We start from the raw sequence: 19,670 nt of genomic DNA, 5'->3' as shown, positions 1-19,670 counted from the left end.
GAAACTCTGGGGTGGGACCCAGGAATCATTCATTAACTAGCCCTCCAGGCGACTCTGATGCACGCTAGTCTGAGAGCCTTCCTAGGGCTAGGAAACCGGAGTCGCCAGATTTACCGTTATTATTCTCGGTTGCCGCCAGACAGTGAGCCCTTCATTAGGTAACCTAAAATTCCTTGGCAGCAGCGGGTGAGAGACGTCCCCATCGCTCAGCCCGAAGCCAGGAGCTGCAGAAGACAAGTAGCCCCTTCTCCGTGGATTGCAACCCAAGGCAGCCCAAGGAAACAAGGCAGTCCGTTATTTCCTCCTGGGGCACCCGTATGAGGAGGGTGAAGGAGAAACTAGCAAAAGAGCCATACAGAATTAGCACCCGAAGCAACACTTACCCATAAACATTTGCACATTTCGCCTCCTGTCCGTCAACTTGGACTGATCTGCGGCTTCCAGCGGAGGCGGCGAGAAGGCGACCGAAGGCTGGGGTTTCTGGACGGTCTTTGGGCAGGACTTGAGGAGCCGCTGTTTCTCTTGCCTAATGTCGTCGATTACTAGCAGGCGCACCAGCACATGGTATATGGAGAGGCTGTGCACATAGGTTACTCTAGTGTCTCCCGCTCCCACACCTCCTGGCCCTGTTGCTCCAGCTTCCCACCCCCATCCCACAGCACACCCCCTGCTTTAAATGGGCAGCTGACGGTAAGGTTCTCTAAATTTCTCCTCTGGGGCAAACTCATCCTCAAGATTCCCCAGTTGAAGTCCAGAAACAAACCCACACACCCTTGTTAAAAAAACTTTAATGTGATTTTAAAGGAATCTCTGGAATGGCGTGTGTTTGAACGCAGTGCGGCAGACTGGATCTCTGCCGTCCCCCATCCCCAACCTCCAATTAAGGTATATACGGCCAGTTGGATGATCCACTGTGCTTTTATTTTAAATCATGATAGACAGATTGCGTGAAAAACAAGGAATTCCAAAGAATTTCCTGCTCTGGGAAGAGAAGTTAAATCTATATTTAACAACATTTGAAGCTGTCAAGAATGCTTTGTGGTTGGATAACAGGCAGAAAAATGTTAAAAACGCAGGCTACTGCTATACCCAAATATGGAAATATTGTTACGTCTGGTGTCTGATTCACCATCTGGAAATACTTACAACCATGAAGTCAAATAGAAAAGACGCCACAACAGAAGCCAGGAACCCTCCTCTCCATTCTCTCTCTACCATCTCCCTCTGTTCAACCCGTACTGTTCCTACACCCCTCCTCCCCCCTCCCGCCTCCCAGTCACTTCCTTAAGAAGGAAACAATAATGAAATGATAAGGCAGGAAAAACAGTGTTTTGTAAATAATAATCGATGTATTAACCTGTGTACGTGTTGGGCCCACACTTTCCTCACTGTATTTGCATAACACCTGACAATCCATTGTCTTGAAAAAGTCTCCCACCCCTAACCCTCCAACAGAGCTTTAGAGATCCCACTCCCTCTAGCAAATGCTGCTTCCATTTATGAAAGGGCACTTTGGAATGAATGAAACTGAGCTCCCTGCAAGAGTTCTCTTCACTGGATTGTGTTTTCATCCTGACAGCTTCTCATTGTGCTTATCAGGAAAGGCAGCATTAGCACTAAGGGCCTTTTTAAGCAAGACTGCTAAATTATGAAGTCTGAACAGCCCTAAACATTAAAAAGGATAAGTAGTTATCCTAGAGCATATGAGTCTCACATGATAATTTTTATTAAAATTATGCAAAAAGTTCTTGAAACTTGCAGGGAAAGTTTATCAATCACACTAATGGTATTGGTGATGTTCAAGTAAATTGTCTTGTGGTGGGGTCTTCTACTGAGCGTGTTGCAGGTAGAACAGGATCTTAAAATCTGCTGGCATTTTTACTGCAAAATATTACATCCTAAATCTCTTTTCTGTACTTGGAGAGAAGGGCATTGCAATTCATTTAAAATGGGAGGCTTCTAGTGGTCCCTAGGAAAGGAGTTAACAACCCCACAAAACGTCCAGCTTGAAGGAGTCTGCTTTTCCCAGAGATTCACAGGGCACAATGGTCCTGGAATCTGGTTTGGCCTTGCGGTCTTTGCAGGTGATGATTTCAGGCCAAAGCACTCCACGGTGGTCCCCTGCACTTCTGGCTGGCTGCTTGGTTAGCATAGCCTCCTGCCCGCGGAGGGAGGCTGGAAGGGCTTACCCGGTCTCCTGCATCCGTGAGGAAGTATAAGTCAGCCTCCCGGAGAACTCCCCGCGTTCGTTTCCTCTTGGACTTCCAACCCAGGCAGTGGGCTGGAACTAAAGTGGGAACCTCCAAAAACAAACAAGTACAACATACCCAAAAGAGGGAAGGGCTAGAAGACTGGGGGAGACCTCTGCCTGGGAATTTGCCAGACGATGGGGAAGTTTCCCCCCCCCCCCCCCCCCCCCGCCTTTTCATTCATAAATGCCACTGTGGGTATTAATTTGCAATTCACTGAACTTTGCTAATAAACATCATGCCAAAGCTTTGGGACTTGTTCCGAACACGCCTCTTTGAAGTCCACAAATATTCCTGGCTCAGAGACACACTCCTCTTCCCCGTTCTACTCTTTGAACAGATAACTTGCCTCTCACCTTCGCTGTAAACAAGCAAACAGCTCACTGCCTTCCCGGGTGAGGGCTTCAGTGGCTGCCCGGTCAACTAGCATCACAAAACAAAACGACTTTTGTTCCTCCCTCTCAGGTCCTCCCACCCACCCAGTCCAGGCAAAGTTCTGAACTGGCCCCCCTCGCCCCTCACGACCCTCCAACCACCATCACCACCATCACGCCCCAAAGAACCCTTCCCAACATAAGTCGTAATTTAAGGTGGAAAAAACGAACTGTTTTCTTGACGGGTCTGGGACACACACACACACACACACACACACACACACACACAAAGGTGCAATGAAGCCAGGGGAGGCGCTTGGCAGCAGCCCGCGCCAACCAGCATTCCTGAGATGTTTGAGAATTCTGGAACGCGCAGACAGAGCCGACGTCACTGCAACACGCGGCGCCTCCGCCGGCCCGTATAAAAGGCGGGCTCCGGGGCGCCTGGGCAGACCGCGAGCGAGAGCGCCCCCGAGCAGCGCCCGCACCCTCCGCGCCTTCTCCGCCGGGACCTCGAGCGAAAGACGCCCGTCCGCCGCCCAGCCCTCGCCTCCCTGCCCACCGGGCCCACCGCGCCGCTACCCCGACCCCGCTGCGCACGGCCTTTCCGCTGCGCACCAGCTTGGCGTCTTCGTCGCCGCGCTCGCCCCGGGCTACTCCTGCGCGCCACAATGAGCTCCCGCATCGCCAGGGCGCTCGCCTTAGTCGTCACCCTTCTCCACTTGACCAGGCTGGTGAGTTGGACTCTCCCTTTGCCACCGATTCCCCGTCCGCTCTCCAGCCCCTTCCCCTGGTCCCAGATTGCCCACGGCAGGAAAAGTTAAAAAGTTCGCGGTCCTTTGCGGGTAGCCGTTTCTTTAAGCACTCTCCCCCTCCCCCCGAAGACGTGTCGGGACCTCTTGGTGGGAGCAGCCTTCCGAGGTGGCCGGGCTGGACGAGATCAGAGGCTTCTTGTCGACAGGGTCGGAGACCCCTGTCCCTTCCTGCGGGCAGCCGCGGGGCCCCTCCTGCGCACCGCGCCGAGTCTCACGCGTTTCTTCTCCCCCTTCCAGGCGCTCTCCACCTGCCCCGCTGCCTGCCACTGCCCCCTGGAGGCGCCCAAGTGCGCGCCGGGAGTGGGGCTGGTCCGGGACGGCTGCGGCTGCTGTAAGGTCTGCGCCAAGCAGCTCAACGAGGACTGCAGCAAAACGCAGCCCTGCGACCACACCAAGGGGCTGGAATGCAACTTCGGCGCCAGCTCCACCGCTCTGAAGGGGATCTGCAGAGGTAAGATGCTTGTGGTTTGGCCCCTTTAAAAAAAAATACTAGTCCCCATAGTCCAGAAGTTTAGTAATTTTGAGACCATGTATGGTGATGCTTTGTTGTTGGTAGCTTGGCAGAAAGGCACATGATTTCAGCAGTCTGGAATGCAATTCAGTGTGTCTGGGCCTAACGAAAGTGCATACGGAAAAGTGATTCCTGACTAACTTATTGTTCTGGTCTGGAGTCTCCGGGGAATTGTAGGAACTTTACCATAAATTGAATTTAACAGCAGAAAATATGTATGAGTTTCAGGCGGTGGTTTGGAATCTTAACTTTATCCCTTTCTACCTTTCTCTTTTGGTGATCTTTGCAGCTCAGTCAGAGGGCAGACCCTGTGAATATAATTCCAGAATCTACCAAAACGGCGAAAGTTTCCAGCCCAACTGTAAACATCAGTGCACATGTATTGATGGCGCCGTGGGCTGCATTCCTCTGTGTCCCCAAGAACTATCTCTCCCCAACTTGGGCTGTCCCAACCCTCGGCTGGTCAAAGTTACCGGGCAGTGCTGCGAGGAGTGGGTCTGTGACGAGGATAGTATCAAGGACCCCATGGAGGACCAGGACGACCTCCTTGGCAAGGAGCTGGGATTCGATGCCTCCGAGGTGGAGCTGACGAGAAACAATGAATTGATTGCAGTTGGAAAAGGCAGCTCACTGAAGCGGCTCCCTGGTAAGTGGAGACTGAGCACTTCAGACACTGTACTGAGATGCATTTCTGGTCTAAAGCTTTGTAGAAATGAGTACTTGAGCCTGTTTGTGTCGGTATGCCTCTGAGAAGTCTTCCCTCTTATTTGTCTCTCTAGTTTTTGGAATGGAGCCTCGCATCCTATACAACCCTTTACAAGGCCAGAAATGTATTGTTCAAACAACTTCATGGTCCCAGTGCTCAAAGACCTGTGGAACTGGTATCTCCACACGAGTTACCAATGACAACCCTGAGTGCCGCCTTGTGAAAGAAACCCGGATTTGTGAGGTGCGGCCTTGTGGACAGCCAGTGTACAGCAGCCTGAAAGTAAGTTCCTTCAGGGACGTGTAGACTGCTGCCTGGCAGGTGGGTGGGATGTGAACATCTTTTTGAAGAAAGAGAAATATCACCCCTAACTTTCCTTCTCTCCTCTCTCTTACAGAAGGGCAAGAAATGCAGCAAGACCAAGAAATCCCCCGAACCAGTCAGGTTTACTTACGCTGGATGTTTGAGTGTGAAGAAATACCGGCCCAAGTACTGCGGTTCCTGCGTGGACGGGCGATGCTGCACGCCCCAGCTGACCAGGACTGTGAAGATGCGGTTCCGCTGCGAAGATGGGGAGACATTTTCCAAGAACGTCATGATGATCCAGTCCTGCAAATGCAACTACAACTGCCCGCATGCCAATGAAGCAGCGTTTCCCTTCTACAGGCTGTTCAATGACATTCACAAATTTAGGGACTAAATGCTACCTGGGTTTCCAGGGCACACCTAGACAAACAAGGGAGAAGAGTGTCAGAATCAGAATCATGGAGAAAATGGGTGGGGGCGGTGTGGGTGATGGGACTCATTGTAGAAAGGAAGCCTTGCTCATTCTTGAGGAGCATTAAGGTATTTCAAAACTGCCAAGGGTGCTGGTGCAGATGGACACTAATGCAGCCACGATTGGAGAATACTTTGCTTCATAGTATTGGAGCACATGTTACTGCTTCATTTTGAAGCTTGTGGTGTTGATGACTTTCTGTTTTCTGTTTGTAAATTATTTGCTAAGCATATTTTCTCTAGGCATTTTTCCTTTTGGGGTTCTACAGTCGTAAAAGATAATAAGATTAGTTGGACAGTTTAAAGCTTTTATTCATCCTTTGACAAAAGTAAATGGGAGGGCATTCCATCCCTTCCTGAAGGGGGACACTCCATGAGTGTCTGTGAGAGGCAGCTATCTGCACTCTAAACTGCAAACAGAAATCAGGTGTTTTAAGACTGAATGTTTTATTTATCAAAATGTAGCTTTTGGGGAGGGAGGGGAAATGTAATACTGGAATAATTTGTAAATGATTTTAATTTTATATTCAGTGAAAAGATTTTATTTATGGAATTAACCATTTAATAAAGAAATATTTACCTAATATCTGAGTGTATGCCATTCAGTATTTTTAGAGGTGCTCCAAAGTCATTAGGAACAACCTAGCTCACGTACTCAATTATTCAAACAGGACTTATTGGGATACAGCAGTGAATTAAGCTATTAAAATGAGATGATTGCTTTTATACCTTTACTTTCAGTAAAGTCTTTGCATGTAAAGTAATGTTTAAAAAACATGTATTGAACACGACATTGTATGAAGCACAAGAAAGATTCTGAAGCTAAATTTGTGATTTAAGAAAACAGCGCTTTATGTTCATCAGAATGTAAAGCCTAAGGGTCTCCATCACTCTGTGAGATGGCTATAATAATTTATTATTTTAATCACCAGGTTAGTGGGCATGTCACTTTAGTAGAGAAACCCTTTAATGAAAAGAGGTAGTCCGTAACTCAGGCTGCCCATATGAAGATCCATGGGCAAGACTGAATATAATTAATGTATTCTAAAGACTTGCTTGTTTAAAACTTTATATTTTCCCAATACCATTCCTAAAAATTAGGAGAACTACTTAGAAATTTACCCTTGGCTGTTATCAGGAAAAATCTGAGTCTATAGGAGTCAGTTTGTTTTCACTAAATGAGCTTGAAGCATGACTTGTGTTAATCCTAATAAGCCCGTGATTAGGTAAACATGCTGTTAAATGCAAAGGAATGCAAGGAATTTCAAGTACTTTTCCAATAGCGTGAGGGCCAAGCTACCCCATCCCCCTTTCCTTTTTATAATATACGTTATATTGATGGGGGAGGGAGCAGTTATATAGAGTTGGCTATTCAGAAGGTTAAAGGTCCAGAGCATTCCTAAAAGAAAGGGACCCAAATCATAGGTCTAGGAGAGGTTGAGAAGGCTGTGTCAATGTTTGTGAAAATGTCGGTAGCCTGTTTCAGAAGCATCTTCATCTTTAGAAAGCGCTGACAATAAACCTTTTATAGGGAGAATTCCTTTCATCATCAGTGTTGGCTCCTGTTCAAATCCATAGTGAAATATTTCAGTCTGCACTTAGTTAAGAGAGTACTTGAGTTTTTAGGCAGAAGAGAAAGTACTTTTAAAAGGAATGGAGGGGGACAGCTCCTGGGATCCTGAAGGGATTTTTCCAAGTAGATTAAATAATATCCATACTTCTTTAATGAAGACCCACAGAAAAATACTGCCTAAGCAATGGTTTTAAAGCCTTATGGAAATGCATAAAGGTTAATATAAATGCACTAGTAAAATCTATGGCCAAAAACCTTCACTTCTGATTTTGACTTGCCTGAAATATTACAGCTTGTGCCTTCTGAACAGTCAGTTTTCTTGCCTGAGGCACTCAAATGTTAAGGTATTTGAGAATTTAAACACCACCTGGCCCAGTCGTGGATGCAGTTAAACTTGTCAGTGCAATGTAACATGTGAAACATAATAAAGGTGTGAGGTTTTTGTGGTGCAATCTTGTTGAACAGACATCTAAATCCATAGGCAAGATTTACACATTCCCAAGCATCAAGCCTGAAGTATTGCCCTCCAACACTGGAGTCCAACAAATCGCTTCTTATGCAGAGATCAAGGAGCAATATTTTATAGATCCTTTCAGTGTGCAGGAAAGTAGTATTTGTCCAAATAAGCTCAAATGTGAAACAGAACCTAGTATGGGAAAACACTGAATCTTTGGGTTATTAATCTCATCCTAGTAAATACAATGAGGGTGACTGAAAGTGCCAATTCCATTTACAATAAGTGTGTTCAGTTAATAAAAAAAAAAAAAGAAGATGAATACAAGCAAATTATGTCTTTTGTTTAGCTACAGAAAAAAACTGAAGAAATTAAAAGTAGTGGAGAATAAAATTATGATATTTAGAACATGTAAGTTTTACCTACATCCAGAATGGAGCTCTGCCCACTTTAAATATTGAGAAAACAAACCAAAAATTATGCATCTGCATACATGAAATAGAAGTCACATATAGAAATATTCATTATAATATATATGTACCTTTTCATGCACAGTAAAGACCTTGGGTTGTTCTTGCTTTTCAATCCAAAAGATCCTGGTGGCCTTGAGCTGTTTTTTGGTAGAGATTTTAGAATTGAGAGAGTGATCTCAGAATCTTAGGCATTCCATGAATTTTAAGAAATACTCTATGGGACATTTAGCAGCACAGCAAGTAGTCTCACTATGACTATTTTTTCATATGAACATACGTGTTGTCTGCTCCACAAAGAGATGCAACTGAGTCAAAATTAGCAAAGCATATTTTAGAGTTATGTTTTCCAACAGAGGGAACAGTCTTGGTTTGTTCACAACCTCTTCTTGCAGCCTTCTGGCACTATTTGAAAGTCAGTTGAGCAATAGCAGTGGTTCAGTATGACCACAGTACAGAGCAAAGCTATGCTCTGGGCAGAATGGCAGGTGATACAGTGGAAAGAATCCCACGGAATCATGTCTTTTAGCACCAGCTCTGCCATGAATTCACTAGGTGACTCTGGGCAAGTTTCTGTTTTACTCCCTCATGTTAAAGTAGATAAATAGCTTTCAGCATTTTTGTCACCCCAAAAACCCTTTCTCACATACCCACTTCGGTACATTGGCTCTCATACCTTAAAACCTTTGTCTCCTCAAGTAACCACATGTGTGAACTGAAAACTGCTCAAGCCTTTCTGTCATCAAATGCACTTGTTTCCATGAAGCTTTTGAAAATGTACTGTGGCTAGACCCCCCCTTTACTTTCTAAAGCACCCTTGGTTAGAGGACACAGCAATCCCTGGATCTCAGAGTCTACAGGTCTGTACTTTAACCTCACTGTATAGCCCTATCCAGGCCTCATTAACTCCCTGCCCTAAACAACCGACGCTTTAAAACAAAGCATATTCTGAAACATGACAATGATCCATTTGTCCTACAAATAGATTAGATATATCTGTGACTTACTTCATTGGTGGTGGGCAATATTCATCCATGTAATCTTATAAACTACAATTAACAAATACTCAGATGCATTTGTTACTGCTTTGCTGTTTCCATGTATTCTGTTCATATATTCTGAATCTACCCCTTTCTCATCTCCAGAGCAAACCTCTAGATGAGACCACCATCATCCCTTGTCTGAGTTACCAGAATGGCCTCCTCATTTACAGCATATTGTATTTTCCAAAGGTGGCTGCAACAATATGTCCCACTCCATGTGCCCTTCTGCAATGTGACTGTGTTGCTCCCCCATTAATAGGTGGGGTCTATTTCTCCACCCTCTTGGATCTGGGTGAGCTCTTGACCTGTGAATATGGAAGAAGCAATGCAATGTGGTACCAGTTCCACGTGCAGTACTGGCTAGGAGTTCCTCCATCCTTTCTCTTAGAAATGAGCTTCCATGTAAGAAGTACAACTACTCTGAGACCAGCAGACTGTGAGAAGGTGAAGCCACATGGATAGGCCTTAGAGAATGAGTTGCCACGTGGAGAAAGAGAAAGGACCAGGAGCACTTGGGCATTACACCTGTCCGTGAAGAAACCATCTTGGAAGTGAATCCTCCAGCCTCAGCCACCCCAGCTGATGTCTTGTGAACCAGAGATGAGCTGCCCAGCTGAGTCCTTCCCATAGTTCCTGACCCACAAAATAGTGGGCAAACCAATATGGTAATTTTAAAGAAATAAGTTTTGGGTTTGTTTGTTACATAGCAATAGATAACCAAAATATCATTGGTTTCCATTCTCGCCCTTTTACATTTTTAAACTGACTCTTTAAAAATGTAAATCAGACTATATGGATCCTTGGGTTAAAGGCTCCAGTGGTGTCCCACTGCTGTCAAAGTAGAGATTTAGCTTCTTACTTGGCACCCAGGTCCTGGACACTGCCTACTTCTTACCATTCACCCTCATTCACTATACGTCCACTTGCCTTTTCTTCTTCTTTGAAAAAGCCAAGCAAGTTCCCCTGCAGGGCCTTTGCACTAGCGTTCCTCTGCCTCAAATGCCCCTTCCCCTCACCTAGGCTTCTTCTTGGCATGTAGGTCTCAGCACAAATGCTACCTTCTTAGCAACCTTTCCTCACCACCCAGTCTAAATTATTAATGGTTCCTTACACCAAGAAGTTTTTTAAGGGGCAGAGCAAAAAGGTGGAATAAAAATCCCCAACAATCATTCCCCTCTTCAGGAACACCAAATTTAACAACTACCTACACAAAAAAGAACCTTTACAAGAACCAGAATTCAGGTGAGCACTCAGTACCAGTTTCTAACTTCCTATCGTTGAAAGAGGCACTGAAGAGGGTAGGAAAGACAGTCTTGAATCACTGCCACCACTCCTCCCCCATTCTCTGGCAGCAGCCACATGGTGCAGAGAATCTGTACTCTTGGGAGAGGGAGAGCACAGCAACTGGGAGACTGCCTGGAACACAGTGCTGCCCTGTCACAGCAGAGATGCCCACCCATGGAGGAAGCATTCAGACCTGTCCTAGCCAGAGGAGAATCACCCATCCCAGTGATAAGAGCTTGAGTTCTGGCAAGCCTTACCACCATGGGCTGAAGTGCCTTGGGGATGTAAATAAACTTAAAAGGCAGTCTCGGCTGTAAGGACTGCAAGTCCTGGCACTGAGCTGGGCTCAGAGCAGGTGGATTTTAAGGGCATGTGACTTACTGAGATACCAGTTGGGGCAGCTAAGGGAAAGCTTGCATCACCCTTCCCCCAAACCCAGGCAGGCAGCACAGCTTGTGGCTCCAAAAGAGACCCCTACCTCCCATTTGAGGAGAAGAGAGGGAAGAATAAGGAGGACTTTGTCTCGCATCTTGGATACCAGCTCAGCCACAGTGGGATAGGGCACAGGTCACAGTTGTGAGGCCCCCATTCCAAGTCCTAGCTTGCCAACCACATTTCTAGACACATGTTGGGCCAGAAGGGAATCTGCTACCTTCAAAGTAAGGACTCGGAGCTGGCAAGACCTGTTACCTGCTGACTAAAGAGCCCCTGGGCCCTGAATAACCAGCAGTGATACCCAGATAGTATGCTGTGGGCCTTGGGTGAGACTTTGAGATGTGATGACTTCAGGTGAGACTCAGCACATTTCCAGCTATTGTCACTATGATGAGAGACTCCTTCTGCTTGAAAAAAGCAGACAAAAAAGCAAAGGGGACCTTCTATTGCATCACAGGTACCAGCTCAGCCACAGTGGAGTATAATACCAAGAGGGGTCTTGGGGCCCCAATTCCAGGCCTTGGGTCTTGAATGGCACTTCTGGACCTACCCTGGGCCAGAGAAGAGCCCACTGGCCTGAAAGGTGAATCCCAGGCCTGGCACCATTCACCACTAGCTGACTGAAGAGCCCTTAGGCCTGAGAAGAATATCAGTGGTAGCCTGGCAGTACTCCTCTTGGGTCCATGGTGGTGGTGGCTACAGGGTGAGGCTCCTCTTCCTCTGAAAAGCGGATGGAAGAGTGGGAAGGACTGTGTCTCATGGTTTGAGTGCTAGCTTAGGCACGGTAGTGTAAAGCACCAGATAGACTTCTAAGGTTGTTGATTTGAGTCCCTAGATCCTGGATGGCATCTCTGGACCTTCCCAGGGCCTGGGGGAACTTGCTGCCCTGAAGGAAAGGACACAAACCTGGCTGATTTATCACCTGCCGATCGTAGAGCCCTAGGGCTTTGAGTCAACACAGATGGTACTAGCTAGTAGTTACAGGGGGCCTTGGGTGAGACCCAGTGCTGTGCTGTCTTCAAGTCTGACCTGGCACAGCTCCAGAGGTGGTGGCTGCAGGGGTGTTTGTGTCACCCTACCACCCCAGCCCCAGGTGGCTCAGCACACACAGAGAGAGACTCCATTTGTTTGGGAGAAAGTAAGGGAAGATAACAAAAGTCTCTGCCCAGTAACCCAGAGAATTATCTGGATCTTATCCAAGCCCAACAAGGTGGTACCTCTATGAGCCTGCAAGAACCACAGCATTCTTGGGTTTGGGGTGCCCCCTAATACAGATATGGCTTAGATCACAACACCTAAGTCCTTTTGAATACCTGGAAAGCCTTCCCAAGAAGGATAGGTGCAAACAAGCATAGACTGTGAAGAGTACAACAAATACCCAACTCGTCAATGCTCAGACAAAGCTGAACATCCACAAGCATCAAGACCATCCAGGAAAATATGACCTCACCAAACAAACTAAAGTCACCAGGGACCAATGCTGGAGAAACAGAGATATGTGACCTTTCAGACAGAAAATTCAAAATAGCTGTTTTGAGGAAATTCAAATTAACACAAAAAAGGGCCAGGCGCGGTGGCTCACGCTTGTAATCCCAGCACTTTGGGAGGCTGAGGCGGGCAGATCACGAGGTCAGGAGATCGAGACCACGGTGAAACCCCGTCTCTACTAAAAATACAAAAAAAATTAGCCAGGCGTGGTGGTGGGCGCCTGTAGTCCCAGCTACTCGGAGAGGCTGAGGCAGGAGAATGGCGTGAACCTGGGAGGCGGAGCTTGCAGTGAGCCGAGATTGCGCCACTGCACTCCAGCCTGGGTGACAGAGCGAGACTCCGTCTCAAGAAAAAAAAAAAAGAAATTCAGAATTCTATTAGGTAAATTTAGCAAAGAGAATGACATAATTAAAAAGAATCAAGCAGAAATTCTGGAGTTGAAAAATGCAATTGGTATACTAAAGAATGTGTCAGAGTCTCTTAATAGCAGAATTGATCAAGCAGAAGAAAGAATTAGTGAGTTTGAAGATATGTGATATGGTTTGGGTCTATGTCCCCACCCAAATCTCATCTTGTAGCTCCCATAATTCCCATGTGTTGTGGGAGGGACTTGGTGGGAGTTAATTGAATCAGGGGGTGGGTCTTTCCCATGCTGTTCTTGTGATAGTAAGTTTCATGAGATCTAATTGTCTTAAAAATGGGAGTTTCCCTGCACAAACTCTCTTCTCTTGTCTGCCACCATGTGAGACATGACTTTCACCTTCCACCATGACTGAGGCCTCCCTAGCCATGTGGAACTGTAAGTCCATTAAACCTCTTTCTTTTGCAAATTGCCCAGTCTCGGGTATGTCTTTGTCAGTGGCATGAAAACGGGCTAATACAATATGCTATTTGAACATACACAGTCAGAGAAGACAAAGAAAAAAGAATAAGAAAGAATGGAGCATGCCTACAAGATCTAGAAAATAGCATCAAAAGGGCAAACCTAAGAGTTATCAGCTTTAAAGAGGAAGTAAAGAAAGAGATAGGCTAGAAAGTTTATTCAAAGGGATAATAACACAGAACTTCCTAATCCTAGAGAAAGATATCAATATTCAAGTACAAGAAGGTTATAGAACAACAAGCAGATTTAACCCAAAGATTACCTCAAGGCATTTAAGAATCAAACTCCCAGACGTCAAGGATAAAGAAAGAATCCTAAAGGCAGCAAGAGAAAAGAAACAAATAACATAAAATGGAGTTCCAATATGCTGGGCAACAGACTTTTTAGTGCAAACCTTACAGGTCAGGAGAGAGTGGCATGACATATTTCAAGTGCTGAAGAGAAAAAACTTTTACCCTAGAATAGTATATCTGGTGAAAATATTCTTCAAACATAAAGGAAAAATAAAGACTTTCCCAGACAAATAAAAGCTGAGGGATTTCATCAACAACAGACCTATCCTACAAGAAACGTTAAAGGGAGTACTTCAATCAGAAAGAAAAGGATGTTGTGCCGGGCGCGGTGGCTCACGCTTGTAATCCCAGCACTTTGGGAGGCCGAGGCGGGCGGATCACGAGGTCAGGAGATCGAGACCACGGTGAAACCCCATCTCTACTAAAAATACAAAAAAATTAGCCGGGCGTGGTGGCGGGCGCCTGTAGTCCCAGCTACTCGGAGAGGCTGAGGCAGGAGAATGGCATGAACCCGGGAAGGCGGGGCTTGCAGTGAGCCGAGATCAGGCCACTGCACTCCAGCCTGGGTGACAGAGCAAGACTCTGTCTCAAAAAAAAAAAAAAAAAAGAAAGAAAGAAAAGGATGTTAATGAGTAATAAGACATCATCTGAAGGTACAAAACTCACTGAGAACAGTAAGTACACAGAAAAACACAGACTACTATAACAGTTTAACTGTGGTGTGTAAACTACTCTTATGTTAAGTAGAAAGAATAAAAGATGAACCAATCAAAAATAATAACTAGGCCAGGCATGATGGCTCATGCCTGTAATCCCAGCACTTTGGGAGGCTGAGGCAGGTGGATCACCTGAAGTCAGGAGATCAAGACCAGCCTGACCAACATGGTGACACCCTGTCTCTACTAAAAATACAAAAATTAGCCAGGCGAGGTTGCTCATGCCTGTAGCCCCAGGTACTCGAGAGACTGAGACAGGAGAATTGCTTGAATCTGGGAGATGAAGGTTGCAGTGAGCCAAGATCACACCACTGCACTGCAGCCTGGGTAACAGAGTGAGATTCCATCTTAAATAAATAAATAATAATAACTACAACAACTTTTCAAGACACAGTACAATAAAATATAAATGGAAACAACAAAAAGCCTTGAAGTTGAAGTGTAGTGTTTTTATTAGTTTTATTTTTGCTTGTTTGTTTATATAAGCAGTGCTAAGTTGTTATCAGCTTAAAATAATGGGTTATAGGATAGTATTTGCAGACCTCATGGTAATCGGAGGTCAAAAAACATATAACAGATACACATAAAATAAGAAGCAAGAAATTAAATCATACCATCAAACAAAATTATCTTCACTAAAAGGAAAGAAGGAATAGAAGATGCCAAAACAACCAAAAAACAAATTACAAAATAGCAAGAGTAAGTGCTTACTTATCAGTAATAACGGTGAATATAAATGGACTAAATTATTCAATAAAAAGACATAAAGTGACTAAATGAATAAAAAAACCAAGACCCAAGGAGCTGTTGCCTATAAGAAACACACTTCACCTATAAAGACACAAGTATACTGAAAATAAAGGAATGGAAAAAGTTATTTGATGCCAATGGAAACCAAAAAAGAATACCTATACTTATATCAGACAAAATAGATTTCAAGACAAAAACTATAAGAAGAGGCAAAGAAGGTCATTCAATAAAAACAAAGGGGTCAATTCAGCAGGAGAATATATTATAACAATTGTCAACATATATGCATGCAACACTGGACCACCCAGATATATAAAGCCAATATTATTAGGGCTAAAGAATGAAAATACATGATGATCTCACCCCAACTTGAACTCTCTCACTGATTACTTGATGACAACAAAATATCTGATATTCTGCAAAAAAACAAACAAAAACAAAACAAACAAAAAAAGAATGAAATAGATCTTAATACAATAAAAGTTAGAGACTTCAACACTCCACTTTCAGCATTGAACAGATCTCCCAGAGACAAAATCAACAAAGAAACATTGGACTTTCTCCACTATAGACCAAATGGACCTAATAAATATCTATACTCCAAAGAAAGGAAATCATATTTATTTCCATGTTTATTACAGCACTGTTCACAATAGCCAAGATTTGGAAGCAACCTAAGTGTCCATCAACAGATGAATGTATTAAGGAAAAAGTGGTACATATACACAATGAAGTTCTATTCAGCCATAAGAAAGAATGAGATTCTGTCATTTGCAACAACATGGATGGAACTGAAGGTTATTATGTTAAGCAAAATAAGCCAGGCACAGGAAGTCAAACTTTGCATGTTCTTGCTTATTTCTGGAAGCTAAAATTTAAAGCAATTGAACTCATGGAGATAGAGAGTAGAAGGATGGTTACCAGAGTTTGGAAAGGGTATTGGAGGGTTGAGGAGGAAGTGGGGATGGTTAACAGGTACAAAAAAATAGAACAAATAAGACCTAGTATTTGCTAGCACAACAGGGTGACTATAGTAAAAAATAATTTAATTATACATTTTAAAATAACTGAGAGTATAATTGATTATTTGTAACACAAAGGATAAATGCTTGAGGTAATGAATACTTAATTTACCCTGATGTGATTATTACGCATTGCATGCCTGTATCAAAATATCTCATGTAATCCATAAATATATATACCTTCCATGTACCCACAAAAATTGAAAATAAATTTAAAAAGTTTTATGTTCCTCATAGCACTTAGCACTATCTGATATTTTCTTGTTTATTTATTACATCTCTCCCTTCAAGAAAGGGAGCAGAAGTTTCCCTGGACAACATGGTGAAACCCCATCTCTACTAAAAATACAAAAATTAGCTGAGTATAGTGGCACGTGCCTGTAATCCCAGCTACCTGGGAGGCTGAGGCATGAGAATCGCTTGAACCCAGCAGGTGGAGGTTGCAGTGAGCCGAGATTGCACCACTGCACTCCAGCTGGTGACAGAGCAAGACTCTGTCTCAAAAAAAAAAAAAAAAGAAAAAAGAAAAGAAAAATTGCTAGATGCTCACTAGCATAAAGTAGATGCTCACTAGCATAAAGTAGATGCTCACTAATTTACAGAACAAATGTTGTCTTATGCTGAAGCTAAATTAGAAGGCACCCACTCACGGGCACAATGTCTTCCTTCTACTTCACCTTGGACTTTTTTCTAGCCAACTGCTAACCATTCTTTCATTTTTGTCTTGCATTCATACATCCAGTCACTAGACACTTATCTGGTACCTCTACATTCCAGGCATAGTGCTATGCAGCAGTTAAAGAAGCACAGTTCCTTTACTTTGTGGTAAGGGAGGCATATGTGTAAGCAAAATTGAGTTAAGATTAGGTTCAGCTACAAGTAACAGAAAATCCAGATCATAATGGCTTAAGAGGTGGGCATGGTGGCTCATGACTGTAATACCAACAATTTGGGAGGCTGAGGCAGGAGGATTGTTTGAGGCCAAAATAGCCTCTGCTATTTTGTTGCTTCACCATGCAAGGCCTCTGTTCCCTAGTTTGCCTCATGGCACATGGCCTTGCTTAGCTGCAGGGAATGGTAGGCAATGCAGTTTTTACTCTAGGTTGCTATGTACTTAGGTGAAAATTAGAGATCCTGCTACTACAGAAGGGAGAACAGGTATTGGGGGACACCTAGCAGTCTATACTACATAGCCAAAAATATGCTGTAACAAGTCTAATGAGCACAGAGGAGGCTGGAGGAGAGTTACCAACTGCCTGGTTCTGGGATCAAAGCGAGCTTCCTGGAGGAGTTGTCACTTCAGCTGTTTTTTAAAGATAAATAGATTGAAACTATTCAAAATCCTTGGTTAACAGGTTAAAAATTTCTAAAATAACCAGTGATACTTTCCCCATTTCAGCCATAAAGAGAAATCAAAGACAGCTGTGCCACCTGGGTTTGGAGTCTGAAAGGCCATTTGTATTTGAAATAGTTTGTGTTTTTGCTTTGGGTTTAGAAATATCATGAAAAGTGTAGCTGTATTAGGGTTCTCTGGAGAAACAGAAGACAGAGATTTTAAGGAATTGGCTTATGCAGCTGTAGGGGCTGGCAAGTCCAAAATCCTTGGGGTAAGCCAGCAGGCTGGAATTCAGGTTGGAGTTAAATCTGCACATCAGGCCAGGTGGACTGGAAACTCAGGCATGGTTTCTATGGTGTAATCTTGAAGTCAGATTCTTTCTTCTTTGGAAAGCCTCAGTCTTTGCTCTTAATGCCTTCAATTGAATACATGATGGCCACCCTACTATGGCAGGATGCTTTGCTTTATTCAAAGTCTACTGATTCAAATGTTAATTACATGTGAAAAATACTATCACAACAATATCTAGACTGGTGTTTGGCCAAATAAATGGGCACCATAGCCTAGTCAAGTTGACATATAAAATTAATCATCAAAGTACTCATTTAGTGGAACATTTTCAGAGGCAGAAATTCTTGCCCATTCTCTAAACTAGAATGAATTTGAGCAGAGTCAGAAAAGCAGAAGTTTTGCTGAATTATACCTAGCATTCCCCAGCCTTGTCATTGTGCCCACAGAAGTGTGGGGAAGGGCTGCAGCATATATTTTGCACTAACTAGATTCAGGGGATACCTCAAAAAGGCTCCTGGGCCACTGACCTCAAGCTTCATGCAGAACAGCAGGATCTAGCCACCTCTCAGTCAGGATGGCTATGGGGTGGAAGACTGTAGGGAAAGCCTCCTAAAAGCTCTAGAGAACGGCCCTCTCCAAATCTGCATGGACATGGCAGGCCACAGCCCAGTACATGCACAATTAGTGAACCTTTCTCTGTCCTTTCATACAAATCTCCATTGTAGCAATGATACCGCCCCACTGTGATTGTCTGTTTAACTGTTTCCCCACCAGATTTTAAACTCCCTGAAGTTTTGTCAATGAGTAAGTACCAAGTAAGAATAGATTGAAAGGAATTTGAGAGCTATCTTACAGCACCTCCAGATCTTCTTTGGAGAAGAGAGAACAAGTTTATTCTACATTGCCCCAGGGCAGAGGTCCAAGGCTAGTGGTCCCACTAGAATCTGACAAATAGACATGCTTTGTTCAGCATACATGGCATTTATAAAACTGGATTGGGCTGGGCATAGTGGCTCATGCCTGTAATCCTAGCACTTTAGGAGGCCAAGGCAGGAGGATCTGTTGAGCCCAGGAGTTCAAGAGCAGCTTGGGCAACAAAGTGAGACTCTGTCTCTATAAAAAAATTAAAAAAAATAGCCAGGCATTGTGGTGGATGCCTGTGGTCCCAGCTACATGGGAGGCTGAGGCAGAATGACTTGAGCCCAGAGGTGGAGGCTATAGTGAAACAGATTCATACTAGTATACTCCAGCTTGGGTGACAGAGTAAGACACTGACACACACAGACACAGACACACACACACACACACACACACACAAACTGGTTTGTCGCCAATGTTTGAAAACTGGGAGGTTTTTTTTTTAAGGTAAAATGTATAGCTTCCTTTGAAAAATTTATACATATGAGCAATTTCTACATGGTGGGAGCTGAGTTGCAGCTCTCTCCTGAGAGTGGGTGCTCTGCAGTTCACCAGCATAGAGATTGATGGAGAACAGGCTGGGCGTGGTGGCTCATGCCTGTAATCCTAGCACTTTGGGAGGCTGAGGGGGGTGGATCACTTGAGGTCAGGAGTTCAAAAACAGCCTGGGCAACATGGTGAAACCCTGTCTATTAAAAATACAAAAAAATTAACTGGGGGTGGTGGCGGGCACCTCTAATCTCAGCTACTCGGGAGGCTGAGGCAGGAGAATCCCTTGAATCCGAGAGGCAAAGGTTGCAGTGAGCAGAGATCGCACCACTGCACTCCAGTCTAGGTGACAGAGCAAGACTCTGTCTCAAAAAAAAAAAAAAAAAAAAAAAAAAAAAAAGAGAGAGAGAGATTGATGGAGAACAGGTGTGTGTGTGTGTGTGTGTGTGTGTGTGTGTGTGTGCCCGCGCATGCACATGCACACACATGGTCAGGGGAGTTAAAGGGCAGGAAGAGATGGTCTTTAAAAATTCAGATTCTTTCTAAAGAAAGCACAACCTGGACCACCCCTTTTACTGTGGAAGTACTTAGAAGAATAATTTTAGGCATGGAAATACTGTTATAAATTCAGGAAAGAATAGAGACCATCTCAAATCACCATGCTGCTGTAAACATGCCCCACCGCCCAGCCCCACTTCCTTCTACAATTCCAGTCTGTGTATTTTTGTGGGGAAGTGTACCTATTCCATTTATAATACCATGTCATATTTTCCAACTGACACCGGATAAGTTA

General features: G+C 44.3%; 2 protein-coding genes, 1 long non-coding RNA gene and 1 other non-coding gene across 5 annotated transcripts in view; 2 read left to right on the top strand and 2 right to left on the bottom strand.

Moving 5' to 3' along the window:
* Positions 1–1,704: 1,704 nt before the first annotated feature.
* LOC131383551 (uncharacterized) lies at positions 1,705–2,702 on the bottom strand. 2 transcript variants are annotated; one of them, XR_009213698.1, is made up of 2 exons: positions 2,606–2,702; positions 1,705–2,300 (listed from the first exon to the last, which is right to left on the bottom strand). It is a non-coding gene; the product is annotated as an uncharacterized LOC131383551 (long non-coding RNA). The 2 variants fall into 2 exon arrangements; XR_009213699.1 differs by having other exon boundaries at positions 1,705–2,197.
* A 370-nt stretch (positions 2,703–3,072) lies between these two features.
* On the top strand, positions 3,073–5,610 carry CCN1 (cellular communication network factor 1). The gene is made up of 5 exons (XM_032155467.2): positions 3,073–3,357; positions 3,676–3,889; positions 4,239–4,595; positions 4,729–4,937; positions 5,053–5,610. The coding sequence occupies exons 1-5, from the start codon at positions 3,295–3,297 to the stop codon at positions 5,353–5,355; spliced, it is 1,146 nt and encodes a 381-aa protein (XP_032011358.1). The 5' UTR covers positions 3,073–3,294; the 3' UTR covers positions 5,356–5,610.
* Positions 5,611–6,104: 494 nt separating this feature from the next.
* The window catches only part of ZNHIT6 (zinc finger HIT-type containing 6), a 116,516-nt gene continuing 102,950 nt past the window's right edge, over positions 6,105–19,670 (bottom strand). Inside the window, exon 13 of the transcript XR_009213696.1 lies at positions 6,105–8,069. The gene's annotated coding sequence lies outside the window, so the exon portion shown is untranslated. The remainder of the gene's footprint in view (positions 8,070–19,670) is intronic.
* On the top strand, positions 15,164–15,240 carry LOC116470046 (small nucleolar RNA SNORD81). Its single transcript, XR_004248477.1, has one exon. It is a non-coding gene; the product is annotated as a small nucleolar RNA SNORD81 (small nucleolar RNA).

This window comes from Hylobates moloch, unplaced genomic scaffold (assembly GCF_009828535.3).
Source record: "Hylobates moloch isolate HMO894 unplaced genomic scaffold, HMol_V3 SCAFFOLD_5, whole genome shotgun sequence".
NCBI classification, from domain to species: domain Eukaryota; kingdom Metazoa; phylum Chordata; class Mammalia; order Primates; family Hylobatidae; genus Hylobates; species Hylobates moloch.
This window is presented reverse-complemented; position numbering and strand designations above follow the sequence as displayed.